Source organism: Channa argus, chromosome 19, assembly GCF_033026475.1.
Source record: "Channa argus isolate prfri chromosome 19, Channa argus male v1.0, whole genome shotgun sequence".
Lineage (NCBI taxonomy): Eukaryota > Metazoa > Chordata > Actinopteri > Anabantiformes > Channidae > Channa > Channa argus.
In genome coordinates this window covers 22,003,204-22,028,452 of record NC_090215.1, presented here as the reverse complement: position 1 = coordinate 22,028,452, position 25,249 = coordinate 22,003,204, and the positions used below count along the sequence as shown (strand labels likewise).

General features: G+C 40.8%; 1 protein-coding gene across 10 annotated transcripts in view; it reads right to left on the bottom strand.

Moving 5' to 3' along the window:
- The window catches only part of LOC137104715 (protein 4.1-like), a 29,658-nt gene extending 4,642 nt beyond the window's left edge, over positions 1 to 25,016 (bottom strand). For 2 of the 10 annotated variants that reach the window (XM_067486311.1, XM_067486315.1), the window contains exons 1-23: positions 24,928 to 25,015; positions 21,847 to 21,934; positions 21,588 to 21,767; positions 21,411 to 21,515; positions 21,279 to 21,321; positions 21,071 to 21,146; positions 20,871 to 20,992; positions 20,628 to 20,724; positions 20,415 to 20,502; positions 17,057 to 17,101; positions 16,293 to 16,445; positions 15,822 to 15,919; positions 15,381 to 15,556; positions 10,582 to 10,686; positions 9,134 to 9,238; positions 8,883 to 9,019; positions 8,674 to 8,721; positions 8,548 to 8,577; positions 8,254 to 8,436; positions 8,038 to 8,067; positions 6,518 to 6,931; positions 5,233 to 5,328; positions 530 to 607 (exon numbers count right to left, since the gene is read on the bottom strand). In XM_067486311.1, the coding sequence (XP_067342412.1) occupies positions 530 to 607; positions 5,233 to 5,328; positions 6,518 to 6,931; positions 8,038 to 8,067; positions 8,254 to 8,436; positions 8,548 to 8,577; positions 8,674 to 8,721; positions 8,883 to 9,019; positions 9,134 to 9,238; positions 10,582 to 10,686; positions 15,381 to 15,556; positions 15,822 to 15,919; positions 16,293 to 16,445; positions 17,057 to 17,101; positions 20,415 to 20,502; positions 20,628 to 20,724; positions 20,871 to 20,992; positions 21,071 to 21,146; positions 21,279 to 21,321; positions 21,411 to 21,515; positions 21,588 to 21,767; positions 21,847 to 21,924 (2,487 nt within the window). In that variant the 5' untranslated portion in view covers positions 21,925 to 21,934; positions 24,928 to 25,015. Of the gene's footprint in view, positions 1 to 529; positions 608 to 5,232; positions 5,329 to 6,517; positions 6,932 to 8,037; positions 8,068 to 8,253; positions 8,437 to 8,547; positions 8,578 to 8,673; positions 8,722 to 8,882; positions 9,020 to 9,133; positions 9,239 to 10,581; positions 10,687 to 15,380; positions 15,557 to 15,821; positions 15,920 to 16,292; positions 16,446 to 17,056; positions 17,102 to 20,414; positions 20,503 to 20,627; positions 20,725 to 20,870; positions 20,993 to 21,070; positions 21,147 to 21,278; positions 21,322 to 21,410; positions 21,516 to 21,587; positions 21,768 to 21,846; positions 21,935 to 24,588; positions 24,820 to 24,927 lie in introns of all 10 variants that reach the window. The other 8 variants (XM_067486312.1, XM_067486313.1, XM_067486316.1 and 5 more) reach the window with 8 other exon arrangements.
- Between the last annotated feature and the right edge of the window lie 233 nt (positions 25,017 to 25,249).

The window sequence follows — 25,249 nt, the reverse complement described above, 5'->3', positions numbered from 1 at the left end:
CACTATCAGATGGCTGGGTCAGATTGGTTGAGCAGGGGGGTAAAGATGGGGGAGTGGAGTTTTGTCCAAACCTCCACTGTCCCTCTTCATCCTCTGTGTCATCTGAGTCCTCTTCATCATGGTAATGCTGAGAACGACCCTTGGCAGGCCGAAAACTCAGGACAGATTCAGGTCTGTTAGCCTTTGTGCTAGACAGCTCTTGCTCATCACAGCTAGTTGTAAGGTTAGCGCTGATGCTATCCTTATTAGCATCATTAGCTTGTTTGAATGCAACCTCCATTACCTCCTCCACAGCTACTTGCGCTAACACGCTAATAGCATCTTCACTAACCTCACTAATATCATCATCGCTAGCCTGGCTGCTAGCATTATCATCTGCTGTACTGTTAGCCTGGTTACCATTAGCATTGTTACTGTCATCATCACTGGCCCAGTCCTCTGTGACATCGTCATCATGCATTACACCACCTCCAGGGGGTGGCGGTGGTGGATTAGTAGGGGGTGGGCCCACAACATTTCCTGTTGGTACCTGAGGCTGATCTGCCAATGGCTGGTCCTGGTCGTATGACTCAGTCATCAGGAAGATGGTCTCAACCTTCTCTGACGTCTGAAACAGGAAGCAAAGAAAAATATTTTTACACTCACAGGTGATAGGGGCCAGGGCTACAACTCAGGGATCAATCAGCATTTCTCTGATTCAGGGCCCATCTTATTCCTTAGATTTATTTATAAAACATAAATAGGAAGTAGAAATGATCCCTGTAAACCAGGACAACCCCCCATCACCTTTCTAGAAGTGAAGGGTTGTTTTCTGAGTATCAACCTGAAAGACAGGCAAAACAAAATTTACATTGTTTACATGACAGTTTTTACGCCGGATGCCCTTCCTGATGCAAGTCTCCCCAAATTCTACTGGGCTTGGGCACTGCATATCTGGGGATGGGTATGGTCTGTTGGGGGTTCAGTGATCAGGAACACTTTGTCATGCGGTCAAGAGGGGCAGAGCACGAACCTCTGGGTTGCCACTCTACCAACTGAGCCACTGCCATCCCATCTTGGATCTCACATTTGCAATACATGAACATTAGAATCTGAGAGAATCTGATCGCTTTAATAAAGGTGACACAAAGACAAAATAATAGTGTAAGTTCCAGGCTTATGAAAAAGTTGCTGATGTAACCTAATATAAGTAGTAAACCTAAAGACTGCCTGTAATAAACCACCTCAGTGGTTCAGAAGTTGTGAAAATATAAATGACAGCTTTAATAGAGCTTTAATACAGCTTCTTTGTAGAAACTGAATCTGTGAAAAACACCATCTGGGATAATAACTTAATCATAAATACATGGGATTTCAATAATTAGCACACAATATTACAGCTTCCCTGCTGAAAACATGAGTGCAACCCAGTTCAAAGATTAGATTAGATTCAACTTTATTGTCATTACACATGTACAAATACAATACAAAAGTGCAATTAGCAGTGCAAAATATTCAGTGTCTACATGATACATACACGATAGGCACTATTATGGACATAATAGGCACTTGAAAATACTATTTACATTTAGTCATTTAGAAGACGCATTTATCCAAACCGTCTTACAAGTGAGGTACAAGGCAGCAAAAATCTAAGTCAAGGAGAAAGCATCAAAGCTAAGTCCTATCAGAAAAGTGCTAGAAAGAGCAGAAAGGATTTTTTTTTTTTAATGCGGTGTGGAAGAGTTGTTTTCAGGAGTTTTTTTGAATATTTGGAGTAAGTTTGCTGTGCGTGCAGAGTTTGCTAGCTCGTTCCACCATCATTGGATCATTGAGCTGAAGAGTTTTACTCTATATCTTCTGTGTGGTGCTGCGACCACCAGACGTCATTCATTGGCAGAGTGCAATGGATGGGAAGGATTGTAGACCTGAATGAAAGAGTTAAGGTAAGCAGGAGATGTTGAGGTGATCACCCTGTAGGCAAGAGGCAGAGCTTTGAGCATGATGCAGGCAGCTACAGGAAGCCAGTGTAGAGATCTGAAAAGTGGTGTGACATGAGAATTTTTTGGCTGATTAAAAATGAATCGTGCTGCAGCATATTGATTTCTGGCCGACTTAGTTGGGACAATCGCTGTAGATTCAATGTTGATGCTGATGTTGTGTGATGTTGCTGATGTCAAATCAACAGCATTCAGCTTTTCCCTTCAGGCATCACAACAGCAGAACGTGTTCCGCACATTGATTTGGCATTACTTTTTACGCTGGATGCCCTTCCTTTCTTCCTATTTACAGGTTACTATGGCCCTTGCAGCGTCGTTGGATGCCCTTAATGGCGGGAAGTATAGTCCCTGTGATCCATTGGGCAGTTTTCACCACCTGCTGCAGTGTCTTGCGCTCAGTGACAGTGCAGTTCCTGTATTAGACTGTGATACTGCTGGTGAAGATGCTGTCTATTGCAAAGCAATAGATGTTCACAAGAATGGCTGAAGGTTTCTTCAGTGTCCTCAAAAAGAAGACTCACTGCTGAGCCTTCTTGACCAAGCTGGAGGTGTTGGACGTCCAGGACAGGGCCTCTGAGATGTGGGTCCCCAGAAACCTGAAGCTGGTGACACATTCAACATTCATCCCGTTGATGTGGATGGGGTCATGCTTGCCTCCCTTCTCCCTTTTGCATACCACAATGAAATCCTTGGTGGGTGCACGCACCATGCAGCCAGAAGTTGTACTTCCTCCCTATTTCATCATTGTCTCTGATGAGGCCGATCATTGTAGTTTTGTATGCACACTTGTTGATGACGTTGGAGCCCAGAACAGGTCTGCAGTCATGGGTGAAGAGGGAGAAGAGGAACGGGGTGAGCACACAGCCCTGTAGTACACTGGTGTTAAGGGAAATGATGGTAGAGAGTCTGTCTCAGAGTCTGATGCTCATATCTCCATGTTTAGTGGTCAACTTAGAAGGTATGAATCTGTTGAATGCTGATTTAAGGTCAGCGAACAGCATTCTTCCAAATGTGTTGTTATTATCCAGAGTGCAGTGCTGTGGAAAATGTGTCCTTTATGCTCCTATTGGTGTGCTATGCAAATTGGTAGGGATCCAGTGTGGGTGGCATGCTGTCCTTCAGGTGTACCAGGACCAGTTGTTCAAAGCACTTCATAACAATCTGTGTGAGTGCTACAGGGTGGTAGTCGTTCAGGCATTTCAGGGTGGAGCTTTTTGGCCAAGGCATAATGGAGGTAGATTTTAAGCATAAAAATTCAACCTTTTGATAGCCTACCTCAGGTTTGCTGTACTGTAGGCCTGTACATCAACTAATCTGAAGACAGTGTTATGAGCCTTCAGAAGTAGCATCCATGACTTCTGATTTGGGTATGTGGTGATGGCCGCATAAAGTTCATTCATAGCTATAAGCATATAAGCTACGATTATAATGGTGGAAGTGAAAACTCTTAGCAGATAAAAAGGCCTACACTTAAAAATGAGAAACTCGAGGTTAGCTGAGCTGTGTCTCCCAACAATGTCGAGTCCAAACACCAAGCTTCAGTCTCTTCCCCACTCCTTTTTGCCCGGAGTGTGTATTGTCCGGCAAGCTCAATAGCACTGCTGGGTAAACTCATGACATTTCTTACACATCTTATTCACCAATGACCACATATTAGCAAGGGAAATGCGGGTTAAAGAAAGCCGGTGTGGTGGTAATCTTAGCTTAGCTTAACCCTGTTCACCTTCCCCACCTTTGTTTACAATTTTGATGCTGGCTGGGTGCACTTCTGGCCGGCCGGCAAGAGTGCGTAGCCTCCGGTGTTCTGGAGATCTCAGGAATGAGTCGTAGATTGATGATAAACTTGGTGGGTCTGAGTGAACAGACCCGAAACAATCAGGACAAATACTGTTAAATTGAAAAAACTGGAGAGAGGCCGGGCCTCGCAATGTGCTCGTACTGCAATTTTCTTCTGATGCCAGAAAACAGATGACCAGAACCTTAATATGAGTCTTAAGGCCATTTCACACATGAACCCTGGACAATGTTAGGAAAATTCCGCCTCAGACCTAGTCCAGAGTGGCGTTTCACACATGTAACACACTGCGGGAGATTACCCGAGTGAGAACTGTCCTCATGTGTGAAAATCCACTTGATTTCTGTAAGCAATGAGTGAGCACAATTGATATAAAACGTAATCTGTGGAAAATTGTGTTTTGTATATAGTACATCGGAGCCGTGCAACTAAAATCATTAACGCGCTGACTAACTCGCCTTTAATCCTCCCGACGTTTTTGGACCGAATAGCATGCTGCATGCACAAGCTCACACAGATAATTGCACATTGCACTAGGTAGTGGATGTTTGAAAGGGCTTTTAGTAAAGAGGAGGAACGAAGAAACTGATTCTAATATACAAGTTTGTAATTCCAAAATTTCTGTCAACACCAATCTGACTCGTAGTTTGCTCTGCTTCTGTGTGTGTGCATGTGGTGGTTGCAAGTTTTAATAAATTAATTCTGTACTGTTGGATATATGTAATCTAGTCGTTTGAATGTGTATCTGTGAAATGCTATTTGTTTACCTGTTGTTTTGGTTTTACAAAAAATGGGGTTTGTTAATTGTTACGCCTAAAAGTTATTTAGTTTAAGGGGAAGGGTAACCCTATTTGAGTTGTACTCGAAGGAGTCCCTGTGTAGGGTTAGGGTTAGGTAAAATGAATTCATCTCGATGACTCTCCCTAGGGTTAGGGTTAGGGGTGTGTAGGGATGACCTTAGGAAGACACATCAGCAGACCTGTCATTAATAATTAGCTGTGCCTCAATTTACTAAGCCTGAGCCTGGAGTGCTGTATAACTAACTTATTTTCTTTGTCGCCTCTCAAAATGCCATGTTGTTGAATTATGCTAAATTTCTAAAATGCTATGTTTGTCTGCTCAGAAACTGCAAATTAAAATTAGCTGTTGGTTCAAATATCTTTTCTCACTGTATCAGAATACTTTTCTGTCACTATGTCACGTGATAATAAATATATTGCTATTATATTAAATTATTACCATATGTATGCATTGTGTACAACCCCTCTGTCAGTATCAAAACTTGCTGTTGTGAGGCATGTGTTAGGTCAGAGTGTCTGTCTACAGTTCATTCGATGCCTGATCTGAAACAATGTCACCACTGTGGGTTAACCTCTGGAAAGAAAGATGAACTCTTTAGACAGACACCCTCACCTGTCTGTGAGGTTAGAGTGAGACAGGAGAAGGTGAGACGGGCACCTTCAACAAGTTGTGCTCCCTGAAGGTTTGTTGTTCTTTGGCCGACTTCAGCAGAGCCGTGAGTTCAGGGGACATTTCATCAAAGGTGGGTTTAGGCTGTACACACACACACAAAGATAATGGAGATTAACAGATAAAACCCACACAAAGACCCACACAATGGATTCTCAGTAGAATCTGTAAGCCGGGCTGCAGCCATGCAGTGTCAGGGGTTGCTGTGTGTTGCTTGTTGGTAATTAGTCTGTAATTACTGAACAGCTAGCCTTTGTTCTCTAAGAGTTCCTACTGTGAACAGAAAGTTTTTTTTCTGCTAAGCAGTAGAGCCCATCACCTGTGAACTACAGAATCTACAGGTGATGAAATACAGTAAAAACACTACAAAATAAAAGTCAGATGAAAAAAAGTGTGAAGATTTAGAACACCAACAGTTTCACACTGTTATGTGAAGGTAAACACCCATATCCAACCACACTCTTGTGTGTTTGGATTATAGACAACAATCTGATGCACATACAGAGAAGACCCCCACCCTCCTAAGAGGGTCTCTGTGCTTGTTTTGAGTCTCTGACAGTGTCTTGGACATTCACTTAATGATTTTTCCAGCGGAGACTGAGGGTAAAAGGAAAAGTCTAAAAAATAAAGAATAACTAGAAAATGGCAAACAATCACAAGTAAGCTAAACCACAGGAAGTGAACAGCAGGAAAACAGACACAAGCCCAAGCTGTCAATGACTTAATAAGCTTCTGTTGAATGGACAATAAGGAGAAAAGAAAAAGCATAAAGAAAACGGTCTTCACCATTTTGATCAGAGAAAAAAATGGCTTTGAGGGGGCTAATGAGAGTTTAAACTGAACACTGATGCTCTATGCTGACTCCTTCTGGACTGACTGCAGCTTCTCTTGACCTCCTGGTGAAAAGATACTGCATGCATAATCCTTCCTAATGCAACAACTGTAGCTCTACATGGCTTCCTGCTGGACTGGCTATGTCTCAACACTGCTTTCTGCTGGACTGACTGCAGCTCCATAATCTGTCCTGCTAGACTGACTACAATGCTACACTGCCTCCTGCTGTTCTGGCTGTGGCTCCACATGGTCTCCTGCCAAGTGGTTGTAGGTTCCCAAAGTTTTTCAGAGCTGAGGTGTTCAGTTTGAACTGGAGTAGGTGGCTCAGTGTTCAGCGATAGTTTCAGTGCTGCAGGGGTTAACGTTAACGTTTCCTGTTTTCTTGCTTGCTCATGCTTGTTTCCATGCCGGCCACCAACCAACCAGCCAATCAGCATACCACTCTGGGCACTGAGGGAGACTTCCTGATATGGGTTGGGCTTAGGTTTAGCCCATCCAGAAGTGATTTAGGAGGCAGTAAGGGAGACAGAGGTGACATCACTGAGGTTCCCGCCCAACCAAGGTCCAAAGTTCTGGTCCCACCACCTCCAATCTTTCCAGTCATGACAGGGACGAGGTCATAAACAGGTTCTGATGGTGAAGTTGGTGTCTTAACCTCATGAATCATGAACAGTTGGCTCCCTGTGATGACTCCCATCTCAGGACTTTGCTTTGTCAAGGAAACCTCTGAGCCGTCATCTGTGGCCGTCATAGTAACAACTCTGCCAGATGTTGTATCATAGCTCCGACCCACAGTGTAGCTCTTCTCTATAATTAGTTGAGGAGGAGCTTGGTTTTTCACGACCCCGCCCTCCTGCAGTGTACAGGTGAGCAACATGAAACTGATCACATCACATGAAACTGATCATCACATGACAGGTGAACAACTTCAATCCAATCAGGTGATAGGAAAGGATTTATCTGTCCAGTAGCCAAACTTAAGAATTTATGGATTCTGAGTTTTCTATAGAGGAAGAATATGCAGATTTTATGTTGTAAACACTTTAATAGTAGATGTATTCACAGGTCCAAAATCCAAAAACAGACCAATGGAATAGCATTAGTTACTTTTTAAATAAAAAACTGAACTCAACCAAGGGGAACCCAAGAACAGTCAGACCTAACACAAACAGACTAGATGATAATTAGATCTAATCCACATGTAGATAAACATGTATAAAACCTTCTTTAGCTGATCTGTCAATTAAAACCTTAGTGTCTGTGCTCCAAGTTCCAAACATCTCCGAACAAGTTTTCTATTTAAATATAGTCATTTCGCAGAGGTCTGTAGCGAAAGGATCTTAAAAGTGAGGTACAAAGCCACAAAAATCTGTCAGTCTAAAAACATGGCGCTATAAGAAGAAAAGTTTCAGATTCATTCAATGTGAGCAAAAAGAGAAAAGTTTAGTGCTTAGGAAATTACAAAACAGTTCAGTCTTCAGCAGTCTTGTTTCAGGTCTGAACTCTAAGCTTTGAAGTTGAGTTCACTCACATGAGAGGAATTGACATGAAACCTAGAAACGGCCCAACTTGGGTCACGAGTCTTGGTTCTTTAAAATTGAGAGGACCCATGAATACATCTAATCTGGAGAAGAATGCTTCCCATGCTGTTTCCATGTTGTTTGCTTCAATATGTGCTACCCTCCTGTCTTCAAATGAACTTAGGCCAACTTTCCCTCTATGGACCTTGATTACGTCTGCCCAGTCTAACTTATATCTCACCTGTGCTCAGACTGACTGCCTCATAATCATCCTGCTGAGACCTGTTGAGTTACAGATACCTTAGAAGTACTTAAACAGCTTAAGATTCTTGTGGCAGTTGTCAATATAATCTTTGAACTCAAGTCATCCTGATTTGCCAACTACTACAGATCTTTGATTTTTTTCCAATGCTTTTGAATGACAGCTCAGTTGACCTACCTCTGACGAGCTGCTGTCCACTGGCAGGGCCTTACCAACAGACAGAAAGACACAGACAATTACAGACAGACATAAACTACGTCTAGGCGGGTTAGTCTTAGAACTGGTCTGAACCTGGTGGTGATTGGTGTGGGGTTAGTGGGTTAACAGTGTGTTAGTTCAGAAGGTGTCATGTGTCCAAGTAATCAGATTGACCCCCGTCTCCTATACCCTCACCTCATCAGGCTCTAGAGGTTCAATCATGGGGAAGTCATCAACTCGTCGCACAGGTGAGGATGCCAGACGCTTGTCCCACTCTGTCAGCCCCTCACCTCCACCCCCTTCTTCCAAGAATGAGCGTCTGAGTGCGCTGATGGTGCACTGAGGTTTCTGCACCTCCTCTGGACTAGCTACAGTCTCCTGAAGACAAATAAGAGAGAAAAGAGCACAGATTAGTGAACAATGACAGAGGTACAGGTGACAGGTGGACACTGCCCTTACCGAGGAAACAACATTAAGAATCAGATTTACCTGAGTTTTCAAATCTTCATCTTGATCAGACTATCAGTGAGAGATAAAAAGACACAGACAGGTAAAGACAAGCGGGTTAGTGTTGTCTACACAGAGCAGCAGTACCTGCAGTGTATGTTTCAGTACCTCTGTAGATGTCAGGTCTCCATCCACAGCTGTGTCTGTCAACTCCGTCTGAACACAAATAGAGTGATAAAATAACACCAGTTACCTGACAAATGGCCAGATCTGTCTTAGATGTAACAAAACAAAAACTAATGGTTTGCCATTACGTTATATATCAGGAAAGAGATAAAAGGCGAGACAAGTCAACCGGTCAGACAAGTGTTTATTACTTTGGTGTCCTGTTTCTGAGGAGTCAGAGGACTCTGCTCAGAAACATCTGTCGGTTTTATCTCGTCCTTCTCTTGCTGCACCTCCTCTGTATCTTCCTCCATCACCTCTACCACCACTTCCTCCTGCTTCACCTCCACTAGGAGACAGGAGGCAAGAAAAGAGGAAAGGATAGAAAAAGAAGAGGGGAAGTTTGGTGATTTTCAGACCGTAAGCTTATTTAAGGAGTCTCCTCTGATTGGCGGTTTCTTACCATGGTCCCCTGTCCTGTCCTGTCCTTTCGTTTCAGGCATAACTGTGATGATGAGGTCACTGACAGCAATGGATTTCGAAGCCGCATACAGCCCTGAACCGATATCTGCAGACACACATTTTCCAATATAAGTATCTATAGCAACAATAACTATATTGACTGAGATGATGCTGTCAGCCAAGCTGCAACATTATGCTACAAGCATTATGGCTACTTGTTGCCAAGGCAACAGCACTTCAGCCTATGAGAGCTTAGACACATGCTCCACAGTCTGTGCCAATCAGCCAATAAGCATTTAGACCCATCACAAAGCCACTATGATTTAGATTCAGGCAATGCTAACCATGCTAACAGTGCTGTATCTGGCTGAGGTTCAGATTCCAACAATCAGTGTTTAGGATAGATTCATGGTGCTAGGTCTGAGATGCCTTCGATGTGATTCCTGTAACTAAACAAAGAACTAATTGACCTGAATTACCAGGGGCCTTCAGTCAAAATGCTAACAATGCTAGGTATTCTAATATCTGCTAATGTTACCCTCAGAGGAATCCCAGGTAGACCTTGTCATGACTTCAGTCAGACTAAATTCACCAGTGAGTGGAGCAAAGCCCCTCAGCTAAACACAATGCAGCATTCTTCAACAAGCTGTCACGATCTGGCCCTCAGTTACACTTCCTGCCTTTGGACTTTTATTTTGTAGCCCCTTTTCCCCACTTCCTGTTCCTAGTCCTGTTCTTTAACTTTACCTTTCAATATTCCTCTTTATTGTTTGCACCTGTTTCCCTCAGTATTTAGGTCCAGCCTTTCCCACAGTCCCCTGCCAGATCTTTATCTCTTCCGTTGCCAACACACCAAACTCTTGCTTTACCTGACCAGAGTAATCCTGGTTCCTGTGAATTGGACTTTAGTCTCAAGCAATTTTTGATCTGAGGTTTGGTGTGTTTCTGTTTATTAGTTTTCTTAGTTTTCTTAGTCGTTTCCCGTGTGTTCATTCTGGTTTAGTAGTTCATGTTTCTGATCCGCGTCTTATTTTGTGTTGTGTGCTTTCTGTTCATTTGTCCCCTTAGTTTTTAGTGTTAGTTGGGTTTCTCGGTTGGTAATTTAGGTTTAGTGGGATGCATTTTAATTTCTTATAATTTGTCTTATTTTCATTCAGGTTTGTGTTCTGAGTTATTTCCCTGAAATTCTTGTTGTTTAGTTTATTTCTGTTTCCGGTCATGTTTTTCTTTGTACCCTCCTGTTAGGACCGATTTATGTTTATTACTGGTTTTCTAACAATAAAACGAGCCTGTTAGTTCAGTCACTCTCGCCATCTCCTCACTTGGGTCTGTCTTTGTACTGCCTTTGTAATAATTGTGATACAAGCTAAATGGAGTATTCACAGTAGTAGCCAATCACAGAACAGCACTACAGTAGTTTGGCAGCAGTACTACTGAAATGATTTCTACCTGTTGTGTACAGGTGTACCACCGTTGGTGTACCACCGTTGGTACTGGGCGACGCTGTAAAGGCTGGAGAGCCAATCACAGATGAGGTGGGCGTCGCCCTTGGAGCTGAGGACCAATCAGAAATTCTGGTCACCAACATGTACATGAAATAACTGATCAATCACAAAGCAGGTTCTTTGATTTTGAACTTTCCCAGTACTCCTACTAGTGAAACCAAAAATAGTACCCCTTTAGGGACCAACAGTACAAACAATGGACCATGCTTCTACAATGTGTAAAATCAACACAAACAGTCCTATGACTGAGACCAGGTTTGCCTTAAGGACCAGTTCTACTTTCAAAGACACCATGCTAAAAAAAATGCATGCACAGGATTTGACATACACCATAGACACATTCTAACAGACCCCCTAGTCCTTTACTGCATTGTCACTTGACCACTTGTGTCTGCATATGTTCTTAGGGGATTTCAGTGCAAACTGTTCATCAGCAAAAGTGGTCATCAAATAACAATATATCTAAATTAAAGGACTAGGGGGTCCATTAGATATGTGCCTATGGTGTATGTCAAAAGAGTGAGAGATGAGCGCACACAAACAAAGTAGTAAAAAGATGCACAGTACATGAACAGTATCAAAGAGCAATATTTTCAAGACAAAAGCAAATCATTTGGACACTAATAAGTTGAGCAGTTTCAAAGAAAGGCTACATAAAGGTTTGCTTAAAGGGATTACAGTGAATGAAACATGTTGTGATGTGGAAAATGTTTCCCCTAATGGAGTTTTGCTTGCCATTTTTAGACACATTTAAGGAGCCATGGATTAAGAGTACATACATTTTGTCTCTTTTGATAATGAGTGCAGGCTTTTTGTTATTTGGTATTTCAGTTTTCTAAGTGTTCTGACGTGTTTATACATATTCGGTGAGCTGTTAAAGGCTGATGTAGCGGTTTCATTTAATGTGTACATTTTTAGCTTACAAATTGTGTTAATTTAATGCAGTACTTCAAAATATCAGAACGAAGTGAATCCATAGTTCAGGATAGTGACTGACAAGAAGGTTTGTCCTTATAAAAGACGAATAAAGGAGAAGGGTAGAAGAAGAATAAAGCATTTGGACACAGTGAAAGATCTTAATGCAGTGTGAGCCAGAAAGCTGGTGTCCAATCAGGTTCAAGCCACTGAAGAGGAGCAGGAAGACACTATAGAACTAAAACAGGAGAATGTAACAGATAACCATGTCAGGGATTGTGTAACTTGGTTTAAGGACCTAAGTAAGGATTCAAAGTAAAAGGGACATTTATTATAGGGAATTAGGGGAATGTAAACACAAAATAAAAATCCATCCATAAGGAGGAACAAGAATTACATATTGTGTAAATTAACAAAAAACACAAAAGAAACTGGCTCCAAAATGAGGGGAAAGCCGGGTTTAAAAGGACAAGGGAGCAGGTAAAACTAATCAGCACTAATGAAGTAAAAAAAACCTAAACAAACTAGGGACAGGAAGTGGCAAAGGAGGGACAACAAAATAAAAGCCAAGGACAGGAAAAAAATCTGGGAAAAATGGGGACAAACTAAACAAGATTGTGACAAACCTAGTGTCAGCTCCCAGGAGTCCTCAGTCTCTGTATAGGACCGGTACTTTAAGTGTCAATAGAATTTTGGAGGACAGATAAGAAAACCCATTCACAGTTGTGAAAACATATAGAGACAAACTCCAATCATGGAATAAAATGGGCTCTGTAGCTATGAGACTGCATTTTCTGTAAGAAGACGAGATATTCTTTGCACAGATGCAAAAGGTTCATGGCAGAATCAAATTTATTCAAACTGCAAGATTATAGTTTGGTTGTCTAGCCACTAGCGACATCCTACCTGTTTGCACGAAATGTATAATAAAGAATAACAAAGACCACCACAAGCCAAGCAATAGCCAAACCAACTAAGGTCAGGTAAAAGTCACAAAAATAACAAAGAAAAACCTCAGTCAACACATCATAGGTAAACAATCACACGTCCAACAGAATAGTACTTCATGAAGCCAACAGCTGCCATAATTCCTGTCTATCCAAAAACAAGAAATCTTTGTGTATACTTTGGATACTCAAAGTAACGCAACCTTTGGTCTGAGTGATAGGGCCGAAGCTTTGGAATCATATAAAGTACAAGTCAAGCTCATGTTTTCTACTATGATGTCAGGAAACACAGTAGTAGAAACAAAGAGTAAAAAGCCTAATAGTTTTTGGTTTACAGTCATTGTTTGGTAAGTGCAGTTACTACTCTTGATCATTCATAGTACTTCTGTAGGTGATCCGAGAGCGATTTGTAAGTCATACTGTTTCCTTTGCATGTCTGCATCCACCATAGTAATGGCAATAATTACTTATAATTATGCTTGCACACTCTATAATTTACACATTGCTGCTCTGCTGCTGTTAATAACTATTTTAAAGCCAAAATAAACTGAATTCAACATATGAAATAAATTGACCTTTATGTGATTTTCATTGCAAATCATTACAAAAGAATGGCGACAAACTTACTTATCGAGCACTTTCATGAGAAAGCACATCATGAAGGACATGGAATGACTGAACTGTGAGCTAATAAATGGTGGATTCTGGGATGCAGCAGTGCCATCTTGTCACACATTTAAATTTCTTCAGTGCAATTTCTAATAAACTCTCAGCAGCAATTAACATGTGTGGTGTCTGGGAGAGGCAGATGAGCACCTCAAGAAATGCTGTTATCCTTGACTTGGCTTTACAGTGCCTCCCTAAAGACATTTGTTTGTGAGGACACAGCTATAATAAAAAGCAGCTCACTCACTACTAAACATTTTATGGACCTATCCAGATGTGAACATTTAACCGCTAACTAGATCCACAATCCCTCTGAGGGAGCGCTGGGTATTGTACTTGGCAAATAAGTTTTGGACACAATGGAAAAAAAGAATATCTGTTGAACTTACAACCAAGGCAAGATTGGTACAACAACGAAAGACACTCAAAGGTCAATGACGTGCTTCTACATGATGACCTGGCTCTGTGCAACAAATGGAAAATAGCAAAAATCACAGCCAGATGGTAGGGCAAGAAAAGAAAGCATGTTGATTGACAAACAGGGTAAATCCACAGCTATTTGAAAGACCTGTACAAAAAGTTGTTACTCTGCTTGTGGTACCATACAATGTTTCAAACTGGCCTGAAATTCAGTGTAAATGTTTATTCAGGTGAAATGTTTCTGTCACAGTCCCCGTTTTTTGCTCTAGTTTTTTTTAGCTTTACTTCCTGCTCATGGCTTTTATTTTGTTAATCCCTCTGCAACACTTCCCAGTTAGTTTCAGTGGCTTCTTGTTAATACTGATTGTTTTCACCTGTGGCCCCTTTTATTTATACCCAGCTCTTCCCATGGTTTGCTGCCAGATTGTCTCTCCCTCTTCCTTTGAGAACATTCCTATGGTATTCTACGCTTTTGGACATTCCCCTTCCATGCCTTACCTGATCCTTGTGTTTGGACTCTTTCACATTTTGGTCTGAGGTTTGCTTTCTTGTTTATTTCAGTGTTTAGATTTTGGCTTTTGTTATCTCCGCCTGTTTGGCCCTGGTTTTATGTTTAAGTATTCTGATGTCCCCTTCAGTCTGCCAGTGCTTTATGTTAAGTTTGTGCGTGTCTGCCTCTCCTTAGTTTCTGAGTTTGTTCCCGTGCTTCCCCGACACAGTTACTTGGTTTATCTTTTCCCTGCAGAGTGTTTTAATTTCATGTTCTGTTTTACTTTATTTTGTTATCACTTAATGTATTATTCCTGCCCTCCTTTAAAGAGTGATTTTTGAGTTGTGTTTTTGTTAATGAATCCTCTTTCTCATACTTCAAACCTCCACTTGCCGTCTCCTCCTTTTGGGTCCTGCTACAATTTAATATACATTTAGAAAAGTGTGACAGAAGAAACTAACTGGGAAGTGGTGCAGAGGGATAAATAAAATTAAAGCCAGGAGCAGGAAGTAAAGTTAAAGAAAACTAGAGTCAAAAACGGGGACTGTGACTGTTTCATTGATGAGTTAAAGTGTGTCACTTTAACATTTGTGTGATTTGGTGGGGGTATACAATTTACAATTATTATACAATTTCTTTACATTTTACATAATGAATTTAATCATTATTGAGAAGTTATTTAAGTTAACTCAGGAGATTGTACTTTAATTTTGAAGTCTCAGGCTGCGTTGAGCATTGTGAATTGCATGTATGGACCATTTTAATAATGGACAGCTATGAAGTCTCCACAACTATTCCCTTTCCTAGCATGCAGATGAGTTTTTTTTGTTTTGTTTTATTTGTCTGCATTTTACTTGGTAAAATCCTAAATGCTGTCCATGGCAGTACTACTACTATTAGTCCTACGACTGCCCTAAGGACCAGTTCTACTTTCAAAGAAGCAATGCTAAATGCTGTGCATGCTATTGTTAAGCTAATATGGTTTCCTCATTTATACTTGTCAAAACTGTGGTTAGTGTTCATGGTGGCTTTGGAGAAAAGGCTTCAAATGAGTTGGTGACAAGAAAGCTACATGTGTTTGCATATGCTTCAAGGTAATTACATTTAGGATCAGTTTTATTACCAGAGGAACTAGTGGTACTGAAATCCAAAGTATTACTACTACAACCAGGGCCAGTACTACAACTTATAGGACTGGCAGTACCTCAGTGAACAAAGCTACAAGGAACAGACCAATGACTGATGGGACCTACAAGAACTAAGGGACCAGTAGTTCTAATCCACTAGTAGCAGTAAAATCAATACCTCCATCAAGACTGCGGCTCAGCATGTTCCTCTTGCTGATGCATCGTGGGAAATGTGGTGCAGGTCTTGAGATCTGAGCACTGGCTCTGCGAGTCTGAATCTGAGTCCGACCGCTGTACCGAAATTTGGAACCCAGAGACAGAAACTTCTTGGGAGTTTCCTCTGGAGACACCAGCCTGGGAGAGAGATGAGTGAGGTGAGGGAGTCAGGTAGAAGATTCTAGGCTCAGGCCAGTTTGTTTTACATTACCTCACATACAGTAGTGGACTAACTTCTGTTAATGTACCTTAATTTCCTCCCTCACATTTGCTGTACTAATCCCTTCTCCTGAAATATCTGATTCTCTTGAACGAACCTCCTCTTTGACTACCTTCTACTGAATGAACTTCTCCTGGACTAACTTCACATCATATTAGGACCTTAAATGCAGTGCAGACTGACCTGAAGAAGGAGTGATGCTCCACACAGACCTTCCACAATCTCTTTGCTGCTCTGTGGTTCAACAGCTTAAAACCAATTGTAGACTCAAACTGGTCAAACTGGGGACAAAGATTTTAACTGGTCAAACTAGAGACAGTTGGTACCTGCTGATGTCAGATTTCACGTAATGCTAACAGAAGGTGGTGCTACAACACATTGTTCAAATATCATTTGACATTTGAAAAACATCGAATCCAGCTCAAAGTAAAATGAAACCACAAAACTATCGGTTCATTACGAGCAAAAACCAAACAAATGACCTTCAGAAGAACAAGCTTGATCTTGTTTCATTTGCCATAGACCAAAAAGGTCCCATTCCAGATGGGGCCTTTCTGTGTGGAGTTTGTATGTTTTCCCAGTGTTTGGACTGACATTAGTCTGACACATTTTATGTGAGGTATGAACTTCTATGGTGTTTTGTTGACATCTCACCTCTCCAGGTCGAATCTTGATGTAGAAGTTGTTTCTTTTGTATGAGATCTTTAGGATCTTCGGCCATGAGAACCGATTGATCCTGAGTCTGTCTCTGTAGACCAGCAGACCGCTGCTGCACACACCCAGCATAATGGCCACTCCCTCTGAGTCCTGCACACACACAAACCCCAAAAAGGTTTGTAACACCCACACGCCAAAATTAAACCTTATTTTAACCTCGACCAAAAAAAAATTGCTGTGACATGACTCAATCTCCATGGAAAATGGCTTTTATTTCATTGGACCACAAATTAGAATTTTGGCTGGAGGGTGGATGGAGCAGACAGAGATTTTTCTATACCACTGTATACAGTATATACACCGTTTATAGTTGCAAGGATTTAACATCAATGTTGCTTCATCTGGATTTAGAAAAATTCTGATACATGAAATAGGAAATGGTGGAAACCTTTAAAAGTAGAATTTTGGTGAAAATATAGAAAGTTGTAACTAAATAAAGCACATGAGACTATTACAAATCTGAGTCATTTGAAAAACAGGTCTGGATTCAAGTCCTAATCCCAGTCCGACAGACGCAGGCACATTTTGTCGTTGTATTTGTGTCACTCTCAGCTACTGCATAAAAACCTCAAACTACAACATGAGGTACTGAGGAAGAGGAATCTTGATATTGCTGGAAAAAAATATTATTTTTCTGAATGACAGAAATTAACAATAAAGATGTTTGTATGAAAACATGTAGACAAAGGAAACATTCTTACCTCTGATTGAGCCGAAGACAAGCATTCAAAGCGGCTTCCTACCATCTATTCATTCAAACAGACAGGCAGGCAGACAGACAGGAAACGGGTAGACAGAAAAAATAAAATGATAGAAAAGAAGAACAGCTGGTCTAAATTTAACCAAAAACATAAAAGTTACCACGACAGCCTGCCAAAGCTACCAGCAACACTAATGCTCCTGAGCTAATTTATCCTGTACTAACGTGGTTTAAACTAGCCTGTTCTTCTGAAGTAACATTTTTGAGCCAATTTCTACTAATTTAACTTCTTCTGTAATAACATTTCCTGGTCCTGATCGTTTCAGTCCTGCTATTTGTCTTTCATCCACGAGTTGTCCTCAGTATGCTTCTTACTGGATCTTCCACCTGACAATGTTTTGTTTTGTATTTTTATTGACCAACCTTAATCCTGGATCCTGGACCCTCCTGACCAAACAAATGTAGTTTCTTGACTTTTTGACTGACAGGAAAGCAGTTCACTTCTCATTAACAAACGAGCTGCATGCAGGAACCATATAACCAAACACTGTGGAGCAAACCAATGCATTTTGTCTTACATCTAAAACATCTAAAATCACATTGGAGGGATTAAGAGGATCAGTAGGTTGGCTTGCTGATCTGCAGCCCAGGAAAATATCGAAGGTTGTAATGAATACCAAGATTTCCTTATCTGAAAGTCAACAGATGTCCATATCAAAATTAAGATTCAAGTTTCTTACCACGCAACAGACTTCTACATTATTTTTGCGGTTGTGTATGCAGCCACAACTACTGCTGTCACAACTGTCACAATTACAATTTACATCTATCTGGCATTTTGGCCCCACTAAAATCTAAAGTTTTAGGTTCTGAATCATCCTATTTTAGGTTGACATGCACAGAATGTGGTGCACAAACAAGAACCAAATGGTTGTCTAATGATCAAAAAGCCCACTGATTAGACCACAGCTGAGGCACTTTAAACATGTAGCGCATTGTATGACTGATCAGGTCTATGTGGAATCTGACCTGCTGCTGGTTCAGAATGGCATAAGGCTGCTACTGTGACTGTGTACAATGGAAATCAAAACAGCAGTGATGGAAAAATCTTTACAGTTACTCTAAACACACACATGTATACACACAAACAAACAAACACAGACAGACATAGATGTGATTGATCATGGACAAAAAGTGGGTCATGTATTTGTGGCTGATGCACAACATCAGCTGCACTGAACCCACCTGCCCAGCTTTACTGGGTCTGAAAGTCAATTTTAGGAGAGACAGGAAAAGTTATTTTTTTGCATTAGAAAGTTTAATAGGGCAGGAAGTTGCAGAACAGTTCTGTCTTCAACCAGCTTTTAAATATTAAGAGTAAGGCTACTGAGCTGTGAGTTTGATAGCTTTTTCCACCATCATGGGATCACTGAGCTTTGCAAAGTTCCAAATGCTGGAAGTTTCTTATTCGGAACTAAATTTGATTTATTAAAATAACAAGAATGAAACATGTAACTGGTGAAGGACGTGAGATCAGCTGATGGTTTTGCAAGAAAAAATCTTGTAACTACAGAAAGACTTGCAGAGTGATGCCTCTTGCCTCATAAGCAATCTTTTACTGTACAAACTGTGATGTTAAAACATTATTCCAATGAAATTTAAAGAGCACAAACACACCAACAAATGGAGAATAATATCTGAAATTCAAACACCCCTGTTCTGGTCTATTACCTATAAGTACTCCACTGCCATGATTGTAAGAGTAGTGATGGGGAAAATTAAGCTTTCAATATAAAGCAACTGTGTTGGAAATGGTTCCGTGTTTGACACAGTTAAACTTGGCAACATGTGAATTGAAAAAATAAATCATGAAACAGCTGATTAGGATGTTTTAATGCTGACGTGATTTTGATGAATACATTCTGTATAGTGAAAGTAAATCACATTTACATAAACTGCAACTCTGAATAAGAGAAGTAGATCTGATCAGCATGACACCTCTCTGATACGAGAGTGACATCAGAAATCTTGTTGTGACACTTCTTTTTCAAATGCTTGATACTAGTTTGAGTAGTCTGCTTCAAGCATAACATCACTCTGTCAGAGAGTTCTCATTGTTAGGATGTACAACCGATCTCCTCAACTGACAGCAAAAACATCCAGAACATTCTTTTCATTCCATCAGCCACCTCTGTCTGCCCCAGGAACCACTGCAGAGTCATATCTTAGACAGAGGCAGCTACTGTGTGTCAGCCTCCACGCAAGCAAGCCAAGCTCAACAGCGTTACACGCCATATTCAGAGTCATCAGTTCCCACACGCTGTCTTCATGTGGTTATTCACTTACATTTGTACATAAAATCATCATCACTTTCCAGCCCTGAACCTGGAAAACTTCACAAAGTGATTATTACACAGTTCTTCCAATTTTCTCAAGACCTCAAGGTCTCTGCCAAAGATGGAACAGTTCAGACAGTGCAACTTTTTACAATACCTCCCAGAAGACCTACAAATGCTATGCGCCATACAAAGGCCTGTAGGTAATCTACACCAGTTTCCATTGAATTTCACAGGCACCAGGTTGCTGGGTTTATACTTTCCCCCATCTACTTTACTTCACTTTATTAACAATGGCATTGCTGATTATGCTACACGTGTGCTACATTGTGCTGATTGTTCCTACATTATAAGTGCCAGATTTGCAGGAATGACTAAAATGATGTACATTTCGCAAAAACACCCACACTGAATTTCAGAACCTGGGTTAAGACCAAGTGTTTTTAGAGTAAACATTTACAGAAATAAATATAATTTGAAAAAATCTTTTCCAGTGCAGAAAAGCCAGACTGTTATCTGAGTGCCTTAAGTTCAGTCGAATCAATGTAGAACACTCATGTTGTTCTCAGCATACCTGTTCTTGGACCTGGACCTGAACCCGAACCAGTTCCTCTCCATCTGCACATTTTGTATTCAGTGTTTTATAGCTAAACTATGTTGTAAAGTGTAAAGGTAAAAACTTGAACTGAATGTTGAATCTTTGAACAGCTGATTGCCTAACCCTAACCCAATGAAATAAAATAAATTTAAATCATGATAAACCTTAGCTAAATTGGAACCATCAACAAACAACTACAGAGGTATGATCAGTTCAAATTAATTTTAGAAAAGCTATTTATTTATTTCAAAGTCATTGGAAACATTAAACTTCTGAATGAATTTTTTTAAAAAAGGACATTTTTAGATTACACATATCACCCACCACGTCAAAAGACCATATCTGCTGTTAAATGTTTCCGACTGTAGCTATATACATTTTTCTGTTTCTGTGTAGTGTATACATTGTTTGAATGTGTGTTTTACCTTTGCATGATGCAGGTCGACTCCGTACATGGAAAGTTTCTTTACATTCTCCAGAAAGTGCATTTCAGCATCAGCTGGGGTCATTCCTCTAAACACAATATTTGAATGAGTTAAATAATAGAATTTCTCTATAATCATGTGTACAGTTAATTTAATAATTTTTTTTATTTCTAATATAATAATGGCTTTAATTATAGTGAATAGAGTTAGAACCTGTAGGTTTTGTGCAGCTCCACGATCTTCTCCTCCATCTCTTTGGTTTGACTGGGAGCAAAATTGATTTCACTGACATAACCTGAACCACATTCATCTGAACAGAAAAACAGAGTGTAAATATAAGAGGGTATAGCAGATGATATTGGAGAGGTACAGAAGGATGTGGACAAGATGTCAGAAAATGATGAATATGTTGGGTTTGTTAGAAATGTATAAAGCAGTGCAGGGGCTGTTCACTACCAGGGTCATAGTCTCCGAGTTCTGATTGGACAGTGTAGGAGCCAAGGACAGTGTGAGTCACAAATGAACAAGGAAGACGACCAGAAACTATATCCTGCCTAAGCTGAAGACACAGGAAGTACCTGCAGATAGAAAGACATAAAAATGTCGCCTTCCTCCAGTGTGCACCCAGGTTTTGATTGATAGAGTTGTGAACGTACCTGGTAATGTCCTCAGATAGCTGAGCGGGTTCAGGAGGGTAAAACTTTACATTAAAGGAGAAGTTCCAGGGAACACCTGAGAGACAAAGATAAGTAAATCATTTGAAACAGACAGGTAACCTGTCTGATCTGATGACTCCTTGTTTAGTCAAATAGGTGACCAGCATGTAAACCAGTACTTCATTCTGCCCAATCATACCAAACTCACCTCTGACTTGTTTCTTCATTTCCTTCGCTGGATCCAACCAGTTCTACAACACAGAGGTCAGACCAACAGGTAAAAAGGTGCACAGACAGCCAGGTAAACAGGCAAAGAGCCAGGTAAACAGGCAACCGGTACCTTGTTGTTGTCAGCGTCTCTGAAGGACAAAGCAAAATAGTCTCTCTCAAGCAGGTTGATGTGTTCACAGACTTTCTCAAAAAGCTGCAAACCACGGGATCGTTTCTGAAACAAAAGACAGGTAATGTCAGAGACATAAACACCTGTCCCACCAGTCACCCCCCTCATATGTCTCACCTCCACGTTAAAAGCGAACAGCGAGCCATCCAGCAGGGTCACCCTCGCCTGCATCGTCCTAAAGCTTAGCGGGTTTCTGGCTGGAGAGTGTGCGACTTGACTGCTTGATGACAGGTGACTTACTGAGTCCTCGGCCAAAGAACCGTGAGCTTGGCTTTGGGTCAGCCTGCCTCCCCCTCCCTGAAGAAACAGTAAGTGATGTCACATCTGACCTTTCCCAATTATCAACCTCAATCATTTTTTAAAAATGTGTTTTTACCTGTTTAGGGGTGGAGTGGGCAGCTGCTTCAGGGAAAGACTCTGCCTCGTTGGGCCGGGTCCCTGGCACTGTTGTCATGGTGATTCACCTGAGAAACAGTGATAACATGGTTACCATGTGTTCACACACAGAGAGATTACACTTTTTATTGTAGGTTCCACCAGAAAACCCTGAATATACCACCTGCATAATTCATTTAATTTAAATGTTTGGTACAGTTTAGTTTATTATTCTTGGAATTAGCTCAACCAAACTGACATAACTGGTGTGTGGGGCTCCACAATAGCAGCACAAAACTGATTGCTAGCTTAGATAGTGTAGGACCATGGGCCCGGACGACTGCGACTTGGGGAAGGCTGTCGGAGAACCTGCTTTTCTCCATTCACAGCAGACCCTTAAAAATCTCCTTAGGAAAAATAAGACAACTGACAGTCAAACAGATGTGGCAACATCGTTCTTAGGGTTGGTAGTGTGAAAGAATGGCAGCTTAAGATTTAGAGAAGACAAATCCCCCAAGACAAAGCACTAAGGACACGATGGAGAGGAAAAATTCACTTTAAAGGAGGAAACTTCTGGCAGAACCAGGCTGGGGAGCCTTCTGCCTTGAGCACTTGGGGTTGAGGTAATAGGTGAATGAGGTCACTATCTCAGAAGGTTGGTGAATATAAAAAGATGGTAAGTTTGCTTTTGGGCATAATAAAGCTAGAGTTCCTGTACCTGACCTGAATTCTTTTAAGATGAATGTCAGCTTGGCTTTAAACCATCCCACCCCCTAAAATTACCTGGAGAAGATATTCTGGCTCTAAAGAAAAAAGTATTTAGGGTGATTAAGAATACCTATATAAGCCTGTCATCCTTAGAACACTGCTCACCCATGAGAAAGATGTAGTGGCTGATTCAGGAATAGTTTTGCCAACCCGATGCTAGTTAGAAAGTTATTAGTTATTAAAGTGAATTAAGTAGATGGGGAAAATTACCTGGTGCCTGTGAAATGCAATGGAAGCTGCTGTAGATTAACTACAGGCCTTTGTATGGTGCATGGCTTTTGTAGCTCTTCTGGGACTGATTGTAAGAAGTTGCACTGTCTGAAATGTTTAATCTTTGGCGGAGACCTTGAGGACTTTAGGGAAATGGCAGAACTATGCCAGGATCACTTTGTGAGGTTTTCCAGGTTCAAGGCTCGAAGTGATGATGACATCATATACAGGTGTAGGTGACTAACCAGATGAGGACAGCATGTGGGAGCTGATGACTCTGAATATGACGTGTAATATGGTTGAGCTTGACTTGTTTGCGTGGAGGTTCACACTTAACTGTTTAGGAACGTGATAATTAATATGACTTAGGGGATTTGATATTCTTCCTGATGCTGCCAAGTTTCAGTCACACAAAATAAATTCATATTCTACATTTTTGTTCAGTATCAGAAGAAGTCTTAACTTTAATTATTAGCTCACAATTAACAAAGTGTTCAGGAAGGAGACACGGGATTTGGGAGTTGGTGACAGTTGCAGAGAGGCATGTAGAACTGAATTACTTTGCCCTGAGCTCAACTTTGGGTTGTCATCTAATTAATTCATATTTTTGTATAAGAGACCATTAAAAGCAGGATGAATGCAGACTTTCCTAATGAGCCAAGGTTTTCCCAAAAGATGTTTACATTTGTCTATGTAGCCCACATCGTTTGCTGGTGCACTTAGACAGCCTCTAAAAGTTCACGAACAATCTGTAACTAGCCTGTAAATAGTCTTTAAACAGTGGTGGGACAAATTCGTACTTCTGAGTGATATTTGTATAGCAGCATTAGATTTCTGCCCTGGTCACTTTCTGATGATGTCATCAATGTGAGCCCCAACTGTGGCTACCATATGATGACCCCTCCAGCTGTCAGGGAAATGGTTGCCATAGTAACAGAGGGGGTGAGGCAGAAAGAGATTAGGGCAGAGAGACAATCTAACATAATCTGGACTCTGGACAATAATGATGATGATGAAGATATTTGTGCCAGTCAGCACAAACTGGGTTAACTGGCGATTTTTGTAGTGTTGAATCTAAAATGTCCTCTGTGGAGACTGGTTTTACTGTTTTTCTTAACCCAAAACTATGCAGGTCATAAACTATGACATTATCATTTTGTTATATATCATATCATATATGTATCATTTGTCATATAATTTTGTTTTTATTGTTATTATCAGTAGTTGCTGTAGTAGCAGTAATAGAAGTAGTAGTTTTAAATTCAAAACATTTTATCTTTGTGTCAGTTTATATTTGTAAATATTTTAAATCTAAATAATTTTTAAAAAATTTTACTCTAATTTCCTGACACAATAAATCATATTCATCGTTTTAGTGTGAAACAGGAAATGAAATCACTGTTGTAAAAGCAACAGCATTTATGTTCATTTCATCTCATATTTTAATTTGTTGTATTTTCTTAGAGTCTGGATGGTATTTTGCTGTTTCCTCATGTAAAGTCATCAAACTCTGCTGAGTAAAAGTAATTCAAATATATTTGAGCCTGTAGCAAGTTATACATTAAACTTGTCAGAAAGGGGAAAAAAATAAATTGTGCATTTGACCCTGAAGAACATCTGATGTGTTTGAACACTGCAGCACAGAAAGGTTCTACACATAATCTGCAGCCGCAGCAGACTGAACGAATAAATCATTTTTCTTTAAATCTTAGAGACATTTTGTCAGTGTTATTCCAGATGTTACACAGATATGAATATTTCTGACCTGCACACTGAACTCATCACACAGAGAACCGTTGGATTTGAGAACTTCACAGATCCAGCTCTGACATCAGATCGGCAGCGGTGGGTCTGGGGTTCGGTCCTCGGGAGGATCCGAGGATCTGAGTCTTTGTCGTTCTGCGGTAGGAAACACCCGCTGCTACACGCACGGTAACGCGCACGGAGCTGCAGTGATGAAGCACCTCTTTCTCTGACAGTGTGACCGGACGTTTCTCTGTGTGATGATCGATCACTGATCAGTAACGGATCGATAAATGATGAACGGATCCGCAACTAACCAACAACCACCTGCTCTTATCAAAACATCATCTTTAATCTTTACCTGTCCTCGTGCAGGACGCTCCCTCTCCCTCCCGGTAACGGACCTTGTCTACGTCGTGCGACGTCGGAGCAGCGACGTCGTGACGTACGGTCGAAGTCAGACTTCTTTAATATTAAACCAAATCCGAGACTAGTACTTTATGTTGCGTGTAAGTGTATATGGTAAATTCCATTTTTGTTTGCATGTTTTATGTTTTTACCGAGAGATGATTCTATGAACGTGATCATGTCGGCGATTATCTATTACATTTTATTATTGGCATGTTCCTGACTGAACGTAGTACTAATACTGTGTTACTGTGTAGTTCTTCCTTAGTATGAAA